Source organism: Globicephala melas, chromosome 10 (genome assembly GCF_963455315.2).
Source record: "Globicephala melas chromosome 10, mGloMel1.2, whole genome shotgun sequence".
NCBI classification, from domain to species: domain Eukaryota; kingdom Metazoa; phylum Chordata; class Mammalia; order Artiodactyla; family Delphinidae; genus Globicephala; species Globicephala melas.
Window position 1 is genome coordinate 5,803,438 of NC_083323.1, and position 18,467 is coordinate 5,821,904.

At 51.5% G+C, this 18,467-nt stretch overlaps 1 protein-coding gene across 5 annotated transcripts in view; it reads left to right on the forward strand.

Moving 5' to 3' along the window:
- The first annotated feature begins 17,329 nt into the window (after positions 1-17,329).
- Positions 17,330-18,467, forward strand: part of SCUBE1 (signal peptide, CUB domain and EGF like domain containing 1) — a 131,067-nt gene continuing 129,929 nt past the window's right edge. For all 5 annotated transcript variants that reach the window (XR_009565479.2, XM_030855708.3, XM_060306272.1 and 2 more), the window contains exon 1: positions 17,330-17,475. Coding sequence is in view for 4 of the 5 variants with exons in the window: in XM_030855708.3 (XP_030711568.2) it covers positions 17,388-17,475 (88 nt within the window). In the remaining variant the exon portion in view is untranslated. The remainder of the gene's footprint in view (positions 17,476-18,467) is intronic.

The following is an 18,467-nucleotide window of genomic DNA, read 5'->3' on the forward strand; positions in this document are numbered from 1 at the left end:
AATGAACAATAACTGTATGAAAAATTTCAACCTTGCTCATAATTTAAGGAATGTAAGTAAAAGCAATAAAATACCCTTTTTTTACCTATCAAATCGGCCAAAATTTTAAAGTTTGAAAATACCTAAGTTTATAGAGAAATAGTCATTCTCAAACACTGTTAGTGGGAGTATAAAATGATCTACCCCATTCCTTTTCGTGGCTGTATAATACTGTGTGTGGATGTCGAAAAGTTTAGTTAACAAGTCACCATTTACAGACATTTAGAGTTGCTGGTTCTTTTTTCTTACGGTTTTAGGTATAAAAATCAGTACCGTGGTGAACATCTTTGTACATACACCTTTGCATACATATGTGAATATATTTGTAGGAGTAATTCTAGGCAATGAGATTGCTCATTGAATGGACCTTTGCATTAAAAGTTTTGAGAGATATGGCCAAACTCTTGGCCTTCCCACGAGGTTACAGCAATTTACACTGGGATCAATTTGTGTGTGTCCCTGTACCTTTTCCAGCAGCAAAATTATAACAGCAATATTGTTTTGTTAAGTATGTTTTTTAAAAAAAAAAAAAAAAAAAGAAAGTGAGGAACAGGGCAGGAATGGACAGGAATTAACAAATTGTGGTACAAAAGTTTAAAATGTTTCTTAGTTCTGCCTTTGCCATTTACCTGACGTATCCCTTCCCCACTCTGAGCTTCAGTTTCCCCATCTGCAAAATAAGAGGAATAAAATGGATTGACCCTGGGGCTTCCCTGGTGGCACAGTGGTTATGAATCCGCCTGCCAGTGCAGGGGACACGGGTTCAAGCCCTGGTCCGGGAAGATCCCACATGCCGCGGAGCAACTAAGCCCGTGCGCCACAACTACTGAGCCTGCGCTCTACAGCCCACGAGCCACAACTACTGAGCCCTTGTGCCACAACTACTGAAGCCCGCGGGCCTAGAGCCCGTGCTCCGCAACAAGAGAAGCCACCGCAATGAGAAGCCTGCGCACCACAAAAAAGAGTAGCCCCTGCTTGCCGCAGCTAGAGAAAGCCCGCACGCAGCAACAAAGACCCAACGCAGCCAAAAATAAATTAGTTAATAAATAAATATATTTTTTAAAAAATGAATTGACCCTTCTTCAACCTACTCACCTAATAACAAAGAGTGAATGGGTCTTACCTGTGAGTGTCGGGGTGGCAGCAGCAGGTGAGAGGCCATCCCTGCCCACCCTTCCCTCCCACACACCAGAGACACAGATATATCAGGGGCTCCAGCATGGCCCAGCCCAGGCAGACAAGACTGGGTCTCATTCCCCGACCGTGGCTGGGGAAGGTTGGGAAGCCAGCTTCTACTCTGTTGGAGCAGTCATTGTTTTTCTGTCAGGATGCAGAAAGCTGGACCTCAGGGCTGCCTCTCCTGGTGTCTTAGGTGTGGGCCATTGACTTGGTCACAGCCCTTGCTCAAAGACCAGCAGTAGCTCCCCACTGCCTGCAGGAGTAAAGCTAAGCCTCTTACTGCGTCTGGCCTTGAGGCTTCAGATTCTGGCTCCACCTCCCTCTATGGTCTGGCCAGACACATGGTCTCCGATTCCCAAACTGAGCCCTGAATATACACCTTATCTGGGGACTTTCCCTCCTCCTGTGCTTTGTTCACCTGCAAAGTTCTCCCATGCATCTCTAACGACTTCCTTTGCACAATTGTTTTGCTCATAATCAGCAGTGTGTAATCCAAGGGCATCGGGTCCACAGGGAAATTCCACAAGCCTTTATCACAGCTTTCTGGCTTGATGAATCTCAGGAAAAAAAGCATGCATATTCCAAACAGTGCATAGTATAATTAAGATCAAGACTGGGGATGTTTAGATATACGGAAAAAAGACTGGGAGGAAACTACACCACAATGCTCTCATCTCCAGTACCTTCATCAGGGTAACACGGATGATGAAGGTGATGATGACAGCTTACACAGACTGGGTGCTCGCGCCACACCAAGCAGCACCCTAAACCTTTAACAGGTCCTTCTTTATTCATTTTTATATTTTTCAAGGTCTCCACCATTGACATGTATGACTTTTATAGTCAGAAAAACAACTGCTGTTTCTTAGCTCATTAGAGTTAAGTCATAATAGATACAGAATTATTTTCATACAGTTGAATTATTCTCATCCATTCAGGACTCAGATGGATGAGGTCAGAACACCACCATCCCCTTCCCCATGGCCCCCTCCTCTGCTGCTCACTCCCCCCACCCCTGCAGTCTCCCAGGAAACTGGGCCCTCTAAGTGCCCATGGCCAGAGGCACCAAGCTAGAACCGGTTCCCAGGAGTCCCCTCCCCTGGCCTGTTCAAGTTTCCATGGCTACCTGGCGGCAGGTGGTGGTTAAGAGTCTAGACCCTGGAAATCAGACCAGCCCTGACCCTGCTCTATGCACCCCCCGCGTGAACTTGGCCGACTTGACTCCTTCCTCCGTGCCTGTGTCCCGGTTGTAAAGTGGCCATCACAGTAGTGCCACCTCCTTTGTGGACGAGAATGAAATGGGATGAGGGCAGAAGAGTGCCTAACCCAAGGTCTGGCGCACAGTAGGCGCTCACTACATAGGTGCTCTGGTCGTACTAATTATTACTATTTGTCACTAATTTGCTGGGGCTGCCCGAAGGCAGCAGACAGGCAGTCCCCTCAAATAAGTACTTATTTAGGAGCTCTCTGAACAGAGGCCTAGAAAACCATAATCTTGACGATAAATAGTCTCCACGAGCTGGGCAAAGTCTGACACCGCTGTGTGTGGCGTCGTGGCGGGGAGGATCCGGCGCAGAGAAGGGTTTAAGCCTCGGACAATGGGCGCCGTCTGAACTAACCAGGGCCGCTTCTTTGAGTCGTGAGAAGAGCTATTTTCTTGTTTAAAGCCTTAAAGAGCTATTAGGTTGGGCAAATCACTGGTAGAACAGCTGGAAACTTAAGTAGCAATTTAAACAGCCCATTGCCCTTCCAGCCGGGGGTGGAATGCGAGCCGCCGGCCGGCCAGTCTCCGGCCCTACATTGTCTGAACTAAGAGGATTGAGCCGGGACCTCTCCGCAGGCTCTGAATGCGGCCCTGAGCTTTATTTAGCAAATCCACAATTTCTACCCCACCCCCTCCTCTTTTTTTTTTTTTTTTTTTTAAGTGAGCAGACCGAACTCTAATTTTCCCTTTTCTCTCCCAAGCCCGTTGAATCGGCCCATTCTTTCATTATCTGGAACTAATGAAGGCCTTGCAGAGTCCCCGCCCGGGAATAGGCCTGTATGTAAAACATGTTTCATTGATCAACTTCAAAAAGTCTTCGGCGGGGTAGGGGGTGACGGGGGAGGGTCTCCCGGCCGCTTGGCAGGGGAGGGGGCGGCGCAGAAGCTGAGTGACAGCGCGGGAGGAGGGGCCGCGCAGAAAGTGTTTCTGTCCCCGTGATCCGTGTGTTTGTTTTGTGGCCGGCGATTCTGCCGGCGCCGGGGCGCCCGAAGCCCCACCGTTCACCCGCAGTGGACTTGGAAAGGAGGGCTGGGTTGCTTTAAATGTTTTATTTTATTTTTCTTAATCTCCCCACAAATAAAAATTGGGGCCAACCAAGCAGAGCTCTGGCCCTAGAGCAGTGCCCCCAGGGAAGTGTGGCCACTGGCTTTAAGCTTCCCTTAACATCCGTTCCAGCAACATCCCAAGGCCCTGAGAGCCGGTGGCGGGGTTGGGGGGACGGGACGTGGTGGGGGCTTAGCACCCAGACAGGATCAGGCGTGTCGGGCCCACCCGGGTGGGAGCGGACAGTCTGAGCAGGAAGGCACCACAGCCCAAGGACAGTTGAAGCCCTTCCTTCAACAGATATTTAGTGAGCACCTACTACGTGCCAGGCGCCTCTACTGATTGATTTTATTTTTAAGGGGTTTTTTTTTTTAATTGCAAAAGCAGTGAATGCCAATTGCAAAACAACTCCATGACACGTGACGGATACACAGGAAGAAGTAAAGGTTCCCAGTGGCACCTCCCAATCCCACTCCCTGGAGGAAACTGCTGTTCACATTTGGATGTCACTTTTTGAGACTTTAAAGGTACACACACAAACAGAAAGGGGTTTTTAGTTGCTGTGCTTTCGCAAACGCAGGATCACAGATCTTGTTTTCAAACTTGCTTTTGTCACAATGTAGCTGGAACGTTTTTTTCCGAGATGCTCTTGAATGGCTGCATATCACTATTCTGTTGTGTTTGTTCCATAATTTACTCCACCCTTCCCCTACTGAAAGGCATTTGGGTTGTTTTCAAGTTTTCCTTGTTACTAATGATTGTATCCTGAGCATCCTTGAATAGCTATCTCCATCCATGAGCAAATATTTCTGCAGAGCTTCCTGGATGGGCAATTGTTGATCAAAGGTAGTTTTGCATTTTAGTTTGTTTTTCCTTTTTATACAATACATGGAGTGATGTGTGTAATATGCACTAATCTTTATTCAGCTCAGTACATTTGACACAGGTATATATCTCTGTAGTCCCACCCAGACCAAAATATAGAACATTTCAGCACCCCAGCATGCTCCCGTGTGTGCCCTCCCACTCAATCCCCCACCCTAGAGGTAAGGAAAGAGCATTCGAAATTTTGACGGCGAAGCCTTCCGTAAGCTCTGCTCCAACTTACCTCCCACCATAGTGTCCAAGGCTATCTCCCGACAGCCTCTCCAGCATGGGTGTTACTGATCTTTGTCTGTTTTTGCCAATCCCATTGACCTAGTTGGCCCCTTTGATAGGAGTGAAGCTACACTTTTTTTTTTTTTTTCTGGAAATACTGTGTCCTTTAGGAGTTCCTCCTCTGTCAATTGCCTATTCACATCCTTTGCCCATTTACTCTAGTCCATTAAGAATTCATTCTCTTGGCCACAAGGAGCTTGGGATTGGTCTGAGCCCCTTCCCCTCCCTACACCCCGCTTCTGAACTCCTCACTTCACCTCTCCAAGCCTCGGTTTTGCCATCTGTAAAATGAGGATAGTCACGCCTTCCTGGCAAGGGTGTTTTGTGAATGAAGCAAGGTTGTGAACAGCTGGCTGGTTTTAAGAACTTAGTGAATGGTACCCACAGAAAGCGTGACCAACCCTAGTCCTCATTGCATTCTCCCAGCTCTTTCTCCGGTTTCAAAGGGGAGCCCCTGGAATTGGATTTCTGTTACCTAAGGCAAGGGAGGAGCAGGTATTAGAGGCTCTGGGGTCCACAGTGGTGAGGCCCCCAAGGTTTACTTGAAACCAGTTTTTCAAATCCTTGGAATCAGGAAGGGTCTAGGCTGTTTCTCAAAGAGTGTTGCAAAGAATCTTAACAGTTGCTGCATGACTAATATAAAGGAGGTGAGGGAATGTGATCAAATCAATGTGGGGCACACCGGGCCAAGCAAAGACATGGGACGGCTCTGCTGCAGGATCTCCCAGAGACTTCAATATGCTAAGAGCTGGGACAACTCTCCAAGAGGATGGGGTGTATGTACAGTGAGGTAGTTCCCAAGTGGATTTGACCCTGGGCTCCCAGAGTAGCAGGCTTTTGCTCTAAGAGAAAGCCACCTGCAGGGAAGACTCTGGGTGGGGTGAAACAAATGCCGTAACCCTATTCACAGCGTCGCACCCAGGCCAGAGGGATCTTTCTAGAACACAAATCTGCCATGTCATTCCCTTGCCTTGAACCCTCCCGTGGTGCCCCACCGCCTCCAGGATAAACTCATAGCCTGGGCAACCTGACTGGCCTCCCTCTGCTCCACACCTTTGCCTCCAGGCCTACCAAACTTGTTGCAGTTTCCTCTGCTTCCCAGGATGTTTTGCCCCTGTTCCTCTATTTGGAAAGCTCTTTGTGTGCCAGCCACCTGTTGGACTCCTATTCATCCTACAAAAACCTACTTACCTCTTCTGTGAAATTTTACCCTCACACATGCCCTTGCCTCACCCAACCAGACCTGCTGAGTTGATGTCTACCCCCCTCTTATCTTAAAATAGCACCTTGTACAGATCTCAGATGTCTCTCTGAGAAGTAACTATCTACTCACTTCTATCCCCGACTGGACTCTAAGCTCCTGCTAGGTAGAAGCTGTGCCCAGAATAGCACTCTGCATATAATGGGTGCTTTGTGAATGTTTGTTGAATGCCTGAGAGCATGTCGCTCTAACACAATGTCACCCAAACAAAAGCAGTGGTTTGATGGTAATTACAGGACTTTCTTCTCACTGAGTTCTATGGGATTGATTATTCAGGACCAGAATCCCAAAGAGGAAGTTAACGCCCAGTCATTGGTTTGGCAGGGAAAGCACTGCCCAAAATGCCACTGTCTCTTAAGCTCAGGTGAGGTGGCATCCTTCAGCAAGTCCTTCCTGGGTACACCATGATGGCAGAGAACAGCATCGCTTCCCCTAACCCCCATGCCCTTGGAGGGTGGCATTCTTCTTGCTCTTCTAGGCCTAGTGTCAATGTCACCTCCTCCAAGAAGCCCTCCTGGAGACACACAGGAGGTTCTCAGCATAGTTTTCCTTTATTCTTCCTTCTCTCCTAGAGCAGACATCTGCTGTGCCTGCAATCTGGCTAGGGCATCTCCTTTGGAAACTCCCCAACCTCTTGTAGCCTACAGTCTAGTGGGCTCATCAGAGCAGGCATCCAAACCACCCCAGCCAAGGTGGGCACACTACCCTAGCTTGACCCACTGGACTCACTCCTGGGAACTTGAACCTTGACTCAGGGACAGAGACTCATTGAAGCTGATTCATCCTGGACTTGGAGAGCATAGCCCCAGCTCCTGCTACCTGAATCCCGAAGCTGCCTTGGTCCTGTTTCTTCTGAGGCTACGTTTTAGGTTGTCCTTTCTTTTTTTCAGTAAGGTAGCCACCTCTTTCCAATAGAGCTTGTGTGGTTTAAGTTATCCAGAGCCCCCTTCTGTCCCAACCAACAAACTCTGAGCCATGCTCCTCATTCTGCCAAGCTAGCACTCCCTACACTTTGCTCTATATATGTCTCTTGACTGTTACTTTACCCTAAAGTTTATATCAGGTTTTTTTTGTTTGTTTTTTGTTTTTGTGGTACGCGGGTCTCTCACTGCTGTGGCCTCTCCCGTTGTGGAGCACAGGCTCCGGACGCGCAGGCTCAGTGGCCATGGCTCACGGGCCCAGCCGCTCCGCGGCATGTGGGATCCTCCCGGACCAGGGCACAAACCCGTGTCCCCTGCATCGGCAGGCGGACTCTCAACCACTGCGCCACCAGGGAAGCCCAAGAGCTTCTTATTCTCATTTTACATACGGGGAAGCTGAAACTCAGAGAGACTGAGGAACTTCCCTGAGGACACACAGCTGGTTACATAGCTGTGTCCACTCAGGTCTAAAAGCAGTTTGTGTGGTCGGTTGCAGGAGACTTGCAGTACAGCAAAGAGGAACAAGGGTGGATATGAGAGGCAGGGCCCTCTGGCTGGAATCTTGCCTGCTTCCTGCGGAATTCATGTGCCAGGGTCTCCCTCTCCAGCCTGAGCTTGTCATGAGCAGGGGCCAGGTCTCTTCCTGTGTCCCTAGTGTCCAGCACCAGGAGTCATTGCTTAGTAAATTCTTTTCTTTCTTTCATTTTGTTTGTGTTTTTTTGTTGTTGTTTTGTTTGTGTGTTTGTTTGTTTTGGCCATGCCACGTGACTTGCGGGATCTTAGTTCCCTCACCAGGGATCGAACCCAGGCCCTCAACAGTGAAAGCGTGGAGTCCTAACCACTGGACCACCAGGGAATCCCCAGTAAATTTCTTTCTAAAGGAAATAACTCCTCCTTTGTCTCTTTTGGGCAATAGCACAGCAACTAAATAACTCTTTTCCTTTCTCTAACAATTTAGGTGGGACCAAGGCAAGTCTACAGCAGGGGGTACTTTCTTTTCTTGGACTCAGGTTCTCCACCTACAAAACAGAGGTTATGAGACATGTGACCTCAGCCTCTGAGGGTCAAACAAAATGATGGGTGTGAATGAGTCTGGGAAAGTCCTGCACAAATGCCCATTGTCAATACCGCCCTGCTTTGCCCAGGGATGCTAGCTATCAAAGAGCATTGCTGACCTTGGGGCAGAGCCAGAGAGCCCAAACTCCCTGGTCAAGCTCTTTCTCTCTCGGGCCAGTGTCCCTCACTCCCCCAACAGTCCTAGAAGATAAGGGTGTCAGGCAAGAAAACCACAATGGCTCATTGTGCGTGGGAGCTGCGTCCGTCTGCAGCCTGGTGTGGGTGGCTGTGAGGAGACCTTTATCATGGTGACACAAGCCCTTCCTCCTTTGTGTTGGGGACATTCTTGGAGTTGAACTAGACTAGGTCTAGGTCCAGAGAAGGGCTGGCATGTTCCACTGAAATGGCAAACTGGGTCAAGTCCCCAGAGGATGGGAAAGCCCTGGGTCTCTGGGCCAAGAGCCCTTGACTTCTTTCGGGATCCTGGGAGACCCTCTCTGGGATGTCGCTGACCAGCATCATCGCCTCCTGACTGTCTGTTATCTCTGCCACCAATTAGCCCATGAGAAAATGTGTGAGGGGATTCCAGGCAAATGTCTCCACTGCCATGCCTATTTTCAGTGCCTTCCCTGCCAGACCACTTGCTGGGCACTGAGAACAGAAGGGAGGGAAGAGAACAAGTGACCCCCTAACTCATTCACGGAGCCCCCGCTCTGTACCTAGTATTAAGGCTCCCGCCCTGTCTGCAGCCGTGAATCCCTTGCCTGGTTTCCTGATGGTTCTGCCTCCTTGGAGGACTGTGTTGGGCTTAGGTTTTAGAGATGCTTGCAGCTCAGGCAGGTGGCCTCCGTGGGCAGTGTCACTGGGAAGAATGCCAGGTAGTGACCCTAAAGGGCTGAGGAGATTGAGGAGGTGGAGAGGGGTCCACAGATTCAAGAGATACTTAAGAGGTGAAGTTGATAGTACACGGTAACACCTTTCTGAGAAGCAATTTGGCAATGGGTATAAGAAGACAAAAACTGTTGGTTCCCTTCTACCCCGTTACTCCACCTCTGTGGATTTTTTGCAAAGCAATGATCAGAGAAGCAAGCAAAGGTTTAGGTACAAGGATGTTCCACTCAGTGCCGTTTATAACAGCAAAAAATTAGAATCAGCTTAGACTGGTTAAATAAATTATGTTGAAACTCTGCAATGGAATACTACATAGCTTATTAAAAAGTCAATCCTAAAAGAAGATGTAATTCTTATTAATTTGAATGAGATGAGAGAAGGCAGGTTGCAGAGCTGAATGTGTTGAATAAAACTTGAAAAGTATGCTGAACAAAAGAAGTCAGACAAAAGAGTACGTCATTAGGCGTGATTCCATTCATATAAAGTTTTAGAATAGGAAAAATTAATCCATAGGCAGAGACATCAGATCAGTGATTGCCTGAGCTGGAGGGGGGTTTGGGGCAATTGATAAGAATAGCAAGTGGAAATTTGGGGAGTGCTGTAAATGTTCTCTACCTTGATTTGTGGTGGAAGTTACACAGTTGTGTGCATCTGTCAAAACTCATTCAATGGTGCAGCAACTGTGGAAAACAGTACGGCAGTTTCTCAAAAAATTAAACATAGAATTACAATATGATTCAGCAATTCCACTTATAGGTATACAGTCCAAAGAGCTGAAGTTAGGGACTCGAACCCATAATTCTATACTGATGTCACAGCAGCATTATTCACAATAGTCAAAAGTGGAAACCCAAATGTCCATCCACAGATGAATAGATAAACAAAATGTGATCTGTACATGGAATAGAATATCATTCAGCCTTATATAGGAATAAAATTGTGATACATATTACAACAGGGGGTGAACTTTGAAAAAATTGTGCTAAGTGAAATAAGCTAGACACAAAAGGACCGATATTGTATAATCCCACTTATATGAGGTACCAAATCCATAGAGACAGAAAGTATGAATGGTGGTTCCCAGGGGCTGGGGAGAGGGGAGAATTGGGAGTTAAGAGTTCAATGGGTACAGAGTTACAGTTGGGGATGATGAAAGCATTCTGGAGATGGATGGTGGTGATAGATGTACAACAATGTGAATGGACTTAATGAATGTCACTGAACTGCACACTTGAAAATGGCTAAAATGGTAAATTTTATGTTATGTGTATTTTACCACTAACAAAACTTTTTTAAAAACTCAATGAACCATGCGCTTAAAATGGTGCATTTTGTTGTATGTAAAGTATGCCTCTATAAAAATAATTAAAGGAAAATTTAAAAACAAACATAGAGGTCAGAAAAATGTGCTGTATGTGTAACATGATCTTAATTTTATAAATAAAATTTAAATTTTAAATTAAAATTAAAAAGATAAAATTCTGTGTGTATGCTCATAGAAAAAAGGCTGGAAGGAAATACAGCAGAAAGTTAATTGTCACCCTTTCAGGACTTGTTTTCTGTATTGAGCAGATATGACTTTTCAAATTGGAAAAGATGTTAATTTTTGTCTAAGGCGTTCTTGCACAAATCAGCCTTCGCAGGGCATGTGGTGAGGGCACACTCGGGCCTGCATTTGGGGCACACGCCCCGCATTCCTACCCGCCCCCCCACCTCCACGTGCCCATGATGCTTGTTAAGTCATCCTGGTGCAGGGGACTTGGAATAAGCTCCACTGTAGCTTAAAAAAAAAAAGATTCTAAGAGCTTTTGGAGATCAGGTCCACTCCATGACTCTCTAAGACAGACTTCCAACCACTCTCCCACACCCCCGCTCCCATCTTGGCACCTTTGATATTCAGGTCCTGATACAGGTACCAGCTCTGGGAGATCCTGGCTGATCGCCCCCATCTGCACGGCCCCCGCACCTCTCCATCAGCTGATCCTACCGCCCTCTTCAGTTCTCTGCACTGCCTTCTTCACCACCTTAGGCTTTTCTTTCTTGTTTCTTATTGTCTGCGCCCTTGAATGGGCTGTGAGCTCCCCGAAGGCAGAGAATGTCTGGCCTACTCACTGCTGTATCCCCAACACCTAGAACAGAGTCTGGCATGAAGAAGTTGCTCAGTAAACATCCTCTGAATGAATGAACTGCCTGGCTGCTATGGGTGGCAATGCCCACTCTGTGCCCAGCACTATACACGTGTGATCTTATGAGATTCACATGCCTACTCTGTGAGGTAGGCATGCTAAGCTCAACTTTAAGGGTGAAGATACTGAGTCACAGAGAGGTGCAGTGTCTTGCCCAAGGCCACAGAGCAGGTAAGTGGCAGAGCATGGATTTAGGTCCCGATTTGCCAAGCCTCTGTTCTGTCCCTCTACCCCATCACTGAGCACCTAAAACTACAGGACAGAGGGAGGATCAGGGAAGCCTGGACAGGGAATCAAGAGCACACAGCTGCTCTCATCCTGATTCTGATTGGCTGGGTGACCAAGGGTAATACTTTCCATTCATTCATTCATTCATTCATTCCTGGCTCTGCTGTATGACCTTGGGCGAGTCACTTAACCGCTCTGTGTTACGTTCCACACCTGTAAATGAGGATAATAACACCTACCTCATGGGGTGGTTGTAAGATTTCATGAATTAATATATGTAGTGTTTAGAACAAGGCCTGGCACACCTATTTGTAAATGGTGTCATATCATGGGGACACCCCCCAACCCTGTGCTTTGATTCAGCAGGACGATTTTGTTTGGAAGAGACAGAAGCCAGCACAACTGTCTTAAGAGCAGAAGGGATCACGCAGCCAGCCTTGAACACTGTCAGGTGTCTCCTTTCCCTCCCCTCTTTTTCTCTTCCCTCTCTCTCTTCTCTTTCCTTCCCCATATCTTCCCTCTGCTTCTCTCTGACTGATCCATTCTCTCAGGCCAGCTGTCCACGCCATGATAGAACCACAGCGACAGGCAATTCTGACATCCGTCCTTACTGCCCCATGCCCACATAGGAAAGTAGACACACTCCACCAGCCCCACTTAGAGAATCCCAGGGAAGACATCTGATTGGCTAGGCTTAGTCACATGCCCTTGCCTGGACCAATTGGCCAGGGGCCATGAAATACAATGAATGGCCAAGCCAGCGCCACCTGTTCACCACTGAAGCCTTGGGTTGAGGTCTGGAAGGGAGACTCGGTGACCAGGAAGTCTAACTAACCTTCACACCGCAACATCTGACCTAAGTGAAAGACAGATCTACTAACCAAAAGATCTGCTAAGTTCCAGGTTTCAAAGCTGAACCGGTGCCCCTGGTGGGGGGGATCACGCAGGATCAAGGGCCCCAGGTCACCCATTCTGGGCACCTGAGGATGGCAGTCCTGCTGGCTGGCCCAGCTTCCCCTCGGGGCAGAGGATGGAGGTGTCCAGGAGAAAGTGGGCAGCTGGATTCACTCCCCAAGGCCCTGAGCAAGAGGTGGGCTGTGAGGACAGAGCTCCTGAGCCTTGAGTGTGGTCTGCCAGGCACAGGGATGGGGAAGGGCATTGTGAGAGAAGGGAACGGAGTGAGCTGTGGCTCAGAGGTGTGAGGCAGCATGGAGCAGAGGGGAAGCGTGGGGCTTTACCAGGCAGAGGGTGGACCCATCTCTCACGGTCCCGAGTGGACTTTGTCCTGTAGGCAGCAAGGACGGGAGAGGTCAGGTCTGTCTTTGAGCACCGACTCCAGCTACCCTGGTGGGTATGGGTTTGAGCCTCTGTGGAGTCATGTGGGTGAGAGCTGGTGTCATCTCAACCAAGTCAGCGGCCCAGGGAATGGAGAGGAGAGCTTATGTGGCATTGACACGGCTTGGTGGGTGGGGAGGGGAGGGGGCGAGATGCCAGCCCCAAGGCAGGGGGCCCTCAGAGGAGCAGGCTTGGGCAGAAGGAGCTGAGGGCCCAGCTGGTGAGTTTGAGGTGCCTGAGGGGCTCCGGTGGACGCGTCCATGGGGCAGCAGACCTGCGGGGCTGTGCTGAGGCTTCCGCCTCTGTGAAGCCGGGATGTCTCCAGGATTCACTTGCAGCTTTTGCTGTGGATGTGTCTATGGCCTTGCTGCTTGAGTCAGTTCCACACATACACCCCTGAGGGGATGGGTAGGGGTACGTGTGTGTGTCACGTCCTTCCCGCTTCCCACTTCTACACAGCCCCTCCCAGTATCCCAGAGTGAAGTATTGCCATGCTAGATGGGTTGGGGGGGGTGGACCTCTTAGAAAGATGGGGAGCATAAAACTGGGTAGTACCTCAAATCAAACATATGAATTGCGAACGGTTACAATTTGGCCACTATGTGAAGACCACTCTTCTCAATATCAAAACCAAAAAAGTAACACTTTGTGATTACAGGTAGGAGCACCCTAACTCCCTTCAAGTGGGTTTTATTAGCCGTAATGGCTTGGAGCATGTCTTTGGGAGTCGCACAGACCTGGGTTCGGATCCCACGTCTGCCACTGGCTGGCTCTGTGGTCCCAGCAAGTGGCTTGTGGGTCTCCGTTTTTTCAGGTGTAAGGTGGGGGCGGTAGCAGTTTCTACCTCTCAGGATAAATGATGTAACGCACAGGACGTCTGAGCACAGTGTCGGGTACACAGGGACACTCCATACGTGGTACCTGTTGTTATAATTGGGGAAAGAGGCAGGCGGTAGGTCAGAATCCCTTGAGTGCTGAATCTCAGGAGGGTTGTTTCAGAGGAGTCTGGAACGTGAGCTGGAGATGTCCAGGGCTCCTGGGGACTGAGACCCTCATTTGACAAGTAGGGGCTTGAACCAAGGAACCTGACCTGTGGGGCCCATGGTCACCCAGCGATCACAAAAAAACAAACTAGCCTTGGAGGTCTTTGTGAGCAAACACGAAGCAGTATTATTACGAAGGTTCATTTTCAATAAGAGGATGACAGAAGCATCTAAAATCACCAAGATCAAGCCTTCACATCCCTGTAATGACATTTCATGCCTGCAGAGAACTTTATTTTCTCAAAGAAATTTCTGTTTTTAAAGAACAACTGTCTTTAATCAAGAGAATTCTTCCTGAAGAAATAAAAAAAAAGTAAGTTCTTCTTATGCTGAAGACTGGGGTCAGCAGGCTGGAGTCGGGGTGGCAGTGGCTGTGTGCCTGGAAGGAACAGAAGCGCTCCTTTCCTCCTCTCCCCTCTGCTGCTCCTCAGACCTCTGTGAGGTGTCAGCAGGGGGACCCAAAGGGCCCCAGAGGACAGTGGTCCTGCTGGCCAACTCAGAGGCACAGAGGATGGAGGTGCCCAGGAGAGAGTGGGCAGCTGGATTCATTCCCCAAGGTCGCATCAAATAGCCAAAGAATCTTTACCGCTCCCTGGAATAATACGAATTCTCAGTTAAGTGATGTCTGTCTTGCTTCTTTGTCCGTTCATTCATTTATTCAACAATCATTTCTTAGGCCCCAGCTGGGAGCTGTGACTCCAGACGTGGATCAGCTGTGAGCCCCACTTTCGGGAACCCCCAGTCTGGGAAGAAACGATGTGAAACCCAGGGTGAGCTGGACTCTGATGGGGAAGCCCCAGGGTCTGTCGGAGCCCGGGGGAGACCCTACACCCTGCCTGGAGGCAGGGGTGGGCAGAAGAGGAGGGGTGAGCCTCGTGAAGGAGGGAAGTAAGGGCGATCCTGGCAGAGGGAGGCACGTGGGCAAAGGCTTGGAGGTGTGAAAGCAAGGTGTCTGTGAGGCCATCTTTGCCAGTGGTTTGTCAAGGAGAGGACTGCCGGGGAGGGCAAAGGGTGTCCCACAAAATGTTCACAGGTTGTTTGGAAAGTGATGGGGAGCCATGGAATGTTCCCTCCCAAAGTGACTGTCTGATTCATGCCTGGGCCTCCACTCGCTTAGCTCAGTTTCCAGAGGCTGCGAGACATCCCTGGCTGGAGTCCAGACAAACGGGATCTCACCCCACCAGCCCATCCTGGCTGCACAGACACCACAGTCTCAGTGAGCAGCTGTCCTCCATGCCACCGTCACCCACGTGCAGCACTTAACAGTTTGCGAGGTGCTTGGAGGATATCCACTCCTAGGCCCCCACCTTCTCTCCCTCACACCTTGCACGTGGTTTTGTCCATTTCGGAAACCTCCTACTCATACTTGGTGCCCAATTCTAGGGTCATGTGCCCTGGGAGGCCTTCCTGACCACCCCTGGGGCAGAAGTGACCACCTCTTTCTCTGCCACTTCCTTCAGTGCATACCTGGGGGGCTTCTGAGTGTGTGTCTCCAGCCCCCTCCTCCTCTGCTCCCTGACTCCTAAGCCCAGACCATGATCTCCTCCTGGAAGGAACCACTTTTTCTCTGCACACCCTGAAGGGGCAGGCTAGGGACTGGACTTGGTGTGAGTGAGTGAGTACTGCCTCCGGGATCTGGGGGGTCACAGTCTAACAGGCCACCACCCTGCTTCCATTTCCTCCTTGATCTGGGGGGACAGAGCCTGGAAGAAGAATCCCCTGCTACTGTCAAGCTTGGGAGGCACCTGGCCAGGGGTGAGGGGCCCCCTGACGAACAAGCACATTAAAGGGCATTGTTTCTAGTTGGTTAGAGCCCCTGAAAGGACCTGCCCTCCTGCCCCAACTCACCTTTCTTGTCCTGTTACCTAACGCACAAGAACTTTCTCCCCCAGAAACCCGAAGCCACGCCACTGGGAGGAGGGCAAAATAAAGCCTGACAGCAGGGTCTCCCACATTGAGCCACCAGCTGGAGCAACCACATGGAAGGAAGTGTCTGGCGTGATGGGGGGTAAGGCTGGCCTTCTCTGCACGTGGGGGACCCCTTGCCTCAGCCAGCAGGCCAGTGCCAAGCTGTTTGTGATATGAAGTCAGATTGGGAGCAAGGTGGCTGGACAGATTCAACTTTCCAGGGCTGCGGAGACTGCCTACAGAAGGTTGTGTGAGTGTGTGTGTGGTCACGTGTCTGTGTGTGAGAGGCTGCGTGCTTGAAGTGTGTGTGACGGTATGTGCCTGTGAGGATGTATATGAGTGTGTGTATGAGTGAGAGCATGTATGCCTGAGGGTGTGTGTTGGAGGGTGTATGTGAGTGTGTGTGTGTGTGTGTGTGTGTGTGTGTGTGTTGGGGGCAGGATGGGAGCTGGTGGGGAGAGGAAAGTTGGGTGTGGACTGGTGCAAGCAGAGTGGACAAAAAGAGGAAAGTCTTGTCTTTCAGGCAGGCCTGGAGAGCAGGAGAAGAAAAAAGGAGCTCTTATTGGTGGTTGTCAAGGAGATGGGCCTTGGGGTTTGCTGAACTTTCTTCCCTTAAAGCGTCCTGCCTGGGGCTGAGAAGGGCCATTTATTTCCAGCCTCACCTCCCAGGCGGGGGTCTCAGGTCTGAGTCCCAAAGGAGTCAGGTGTAGACTCCAGGCCAGGCCAGAGCAATTCTTGGGTGGAAAGACCTGAGGCTTGCTCTGCCTGCCCCCAGCCCACCATCCCGTGGGCTCTGGCACTCGGAGGCCCTAGGCCTTGCATTCTGGGGCTGGGGCGTGGCGGGGGGGGGGGGCGGTGGTGGTGGGCATCAAACTTTGCTGGGTAAGAGGTCAGCCCCGAGATGGGCTGCGCTGGCCAGGACTGACCGCAAAGCAGACACGGAGTTTTCCTGGCGTCCCTCCAGACGTGGATCCTGCGGCAGTCCTACGACAAGCACGTTTACAGGCCATTGTCCTTTGGGGAGTGGCAAATAGTTCATTTGTGGGTTTTTTGTTTGTTTTTTTAACATCTTTATTGGAATATAATTGCTTTACAATGTTTTGAACGTAAATTTTTAAACCGATCGTCAGGATTTTTTCCTGTCTGGCTTCTTCGCCGCTGCATTGCCAGAGACTGGCACACAGTAGGTGCTCAATAAACATTACCGAATGGACAAACGGGCAATTCTAATGTGAGCGATTTGCGTTTCTTTCACTACAAATGGATGCCGCTGGGCCTTTCTCGACCTCCGAGGGAGGGTTGGCAGGCCCCCTCCTCGTGTGTGTGTGTGTGTGTGTGTGTGTGTGTGTGTGTGTGTGTGTGTGTGTTAGCGCGCGCGCGCGCTGGTGGGTTGATGGGTACTGCCCCCAAAGGAGCGGCCACCCTCGACGACAGGGGCTGGGGGGCGCGGGTGGGGGGGGCGGTGATCCAGGGACAGAGGGAGGGAGAAGCTTCAGAGGCAGCTCCAGCCTGGCCTAGACCGCGTACCCCACGGTCGAGCGATCCGGCCCCTAGCCCCCACCTGCCGCCCGCCCCGAGGGGAGGGGGCGCCCCCAGATGCCCGGTCCGACCCCCCCCGCCCCGCCCCGCCCCTCCCTTCCCCTCCCCCCGCTGCCTGGGGGCCTGCCCCCATTGGCCGGCCTCTCACGGAGCCCTGCCCCCGGCAGCAGCGGGCCAATGAGCGCGCGGCTGTCAGCTCGTCAGCCGCGCCGGCTCGGAGACTGTGAGCCCGAGCGTTGGCCGCGGAACCAGCAGCTACGAGCGCTCGCCGAGCGGCCGGTCGGCGGGGTCCTCGCGCCCCGCACGCCCGCACGCACGGCCCGGCCCGCAGTGAGCATGGGCGCGGCGGCCGTGCGCTGGCACTTGTGTGTGCTGCTCGTCCTGGGCGCGCGCGGGCGGCTGGCGGGGGGCAGCGGGCTCCCAGGTAAGCCCTGAGCCGGTGGGCGGCGGGCGCTCGGCGGCGGCGGCGGCAGGGTCCCGGCCGGGCCCCCAGCCCCGCGCCGTCGGGAGGGCCACAGCCCGCGCGGCCCCGCGCCCCGCCCTGCCTTTTTGCAAAGTAACTTCTGCGGCCGGCGCGGGGCGCCCCTCCCCGCAGCCCGGGCGGAGCGAGGCTCCCGGAGCCCGGCGGGGCCGCAGCATGGGGCGGGGTGGGCTGAAGCCCCGTGGGTGGGGGGAGTGTGAGGGCGGGAGGAAGAAAGAAAGCACGACGGCCCGCCGAGGGCCCCCCTTCGTCCCCCGCTCCCCGCCTGAAGGCGGGAGGGAGTGGGGACCCCGGAGCCAGACGGGCTCTCCCCCAGGGGAGACGGGAGCGCGGGCGGCAGGAGGCCCAGAGGGGAGACCCGGAGGAGGTGAGCAAGGGGAAAAGGACGGACGCAGAGAGAAAGAGAAGGGGGAGGTGTTAGATGGAGAGACAGACGGACAGAAAAGGAGGCACACAAAAGGACACAGGAAAAAAAACCCAGAGAAAGACAGACTGGAAGAGTGGAGACCAGAAAGACCAAAGAGGGAAAGGAGGGAACCGAAGGGAGTAAGGAGGCAAATGAGTAGCAGGAAGGAAAAGGCTCAGAAGAGGGAGGTGTGAGGGCAGGACTAAGGGATGGGAAGGAAGAGAGAGGAGGAGAGGTGCAAGCGGAGAGGCACCGGAGAAAGAGGGGGGAGGACTGGGGGAGGGAGGAGGCAGCGAGACAGAGGGAAAGAGAGGAGGATGGAGATGGCTGGAAAGCCATGGACAGATGGACAGACAGGAGGGGGAGGGCTGAGGGAAGACACAGACGAAAGGAGATGCATGGGAACCAGAGGGAGGGGAGCCCAGACATCGGACACGGTGAGGGGGTCCAGGAGAGAGAGGCAGGAGACACAGGAGAAGGGAACCAGCATCGAGCATCAGGCATGGGACATGGTTAGGGCAGGCAGCAG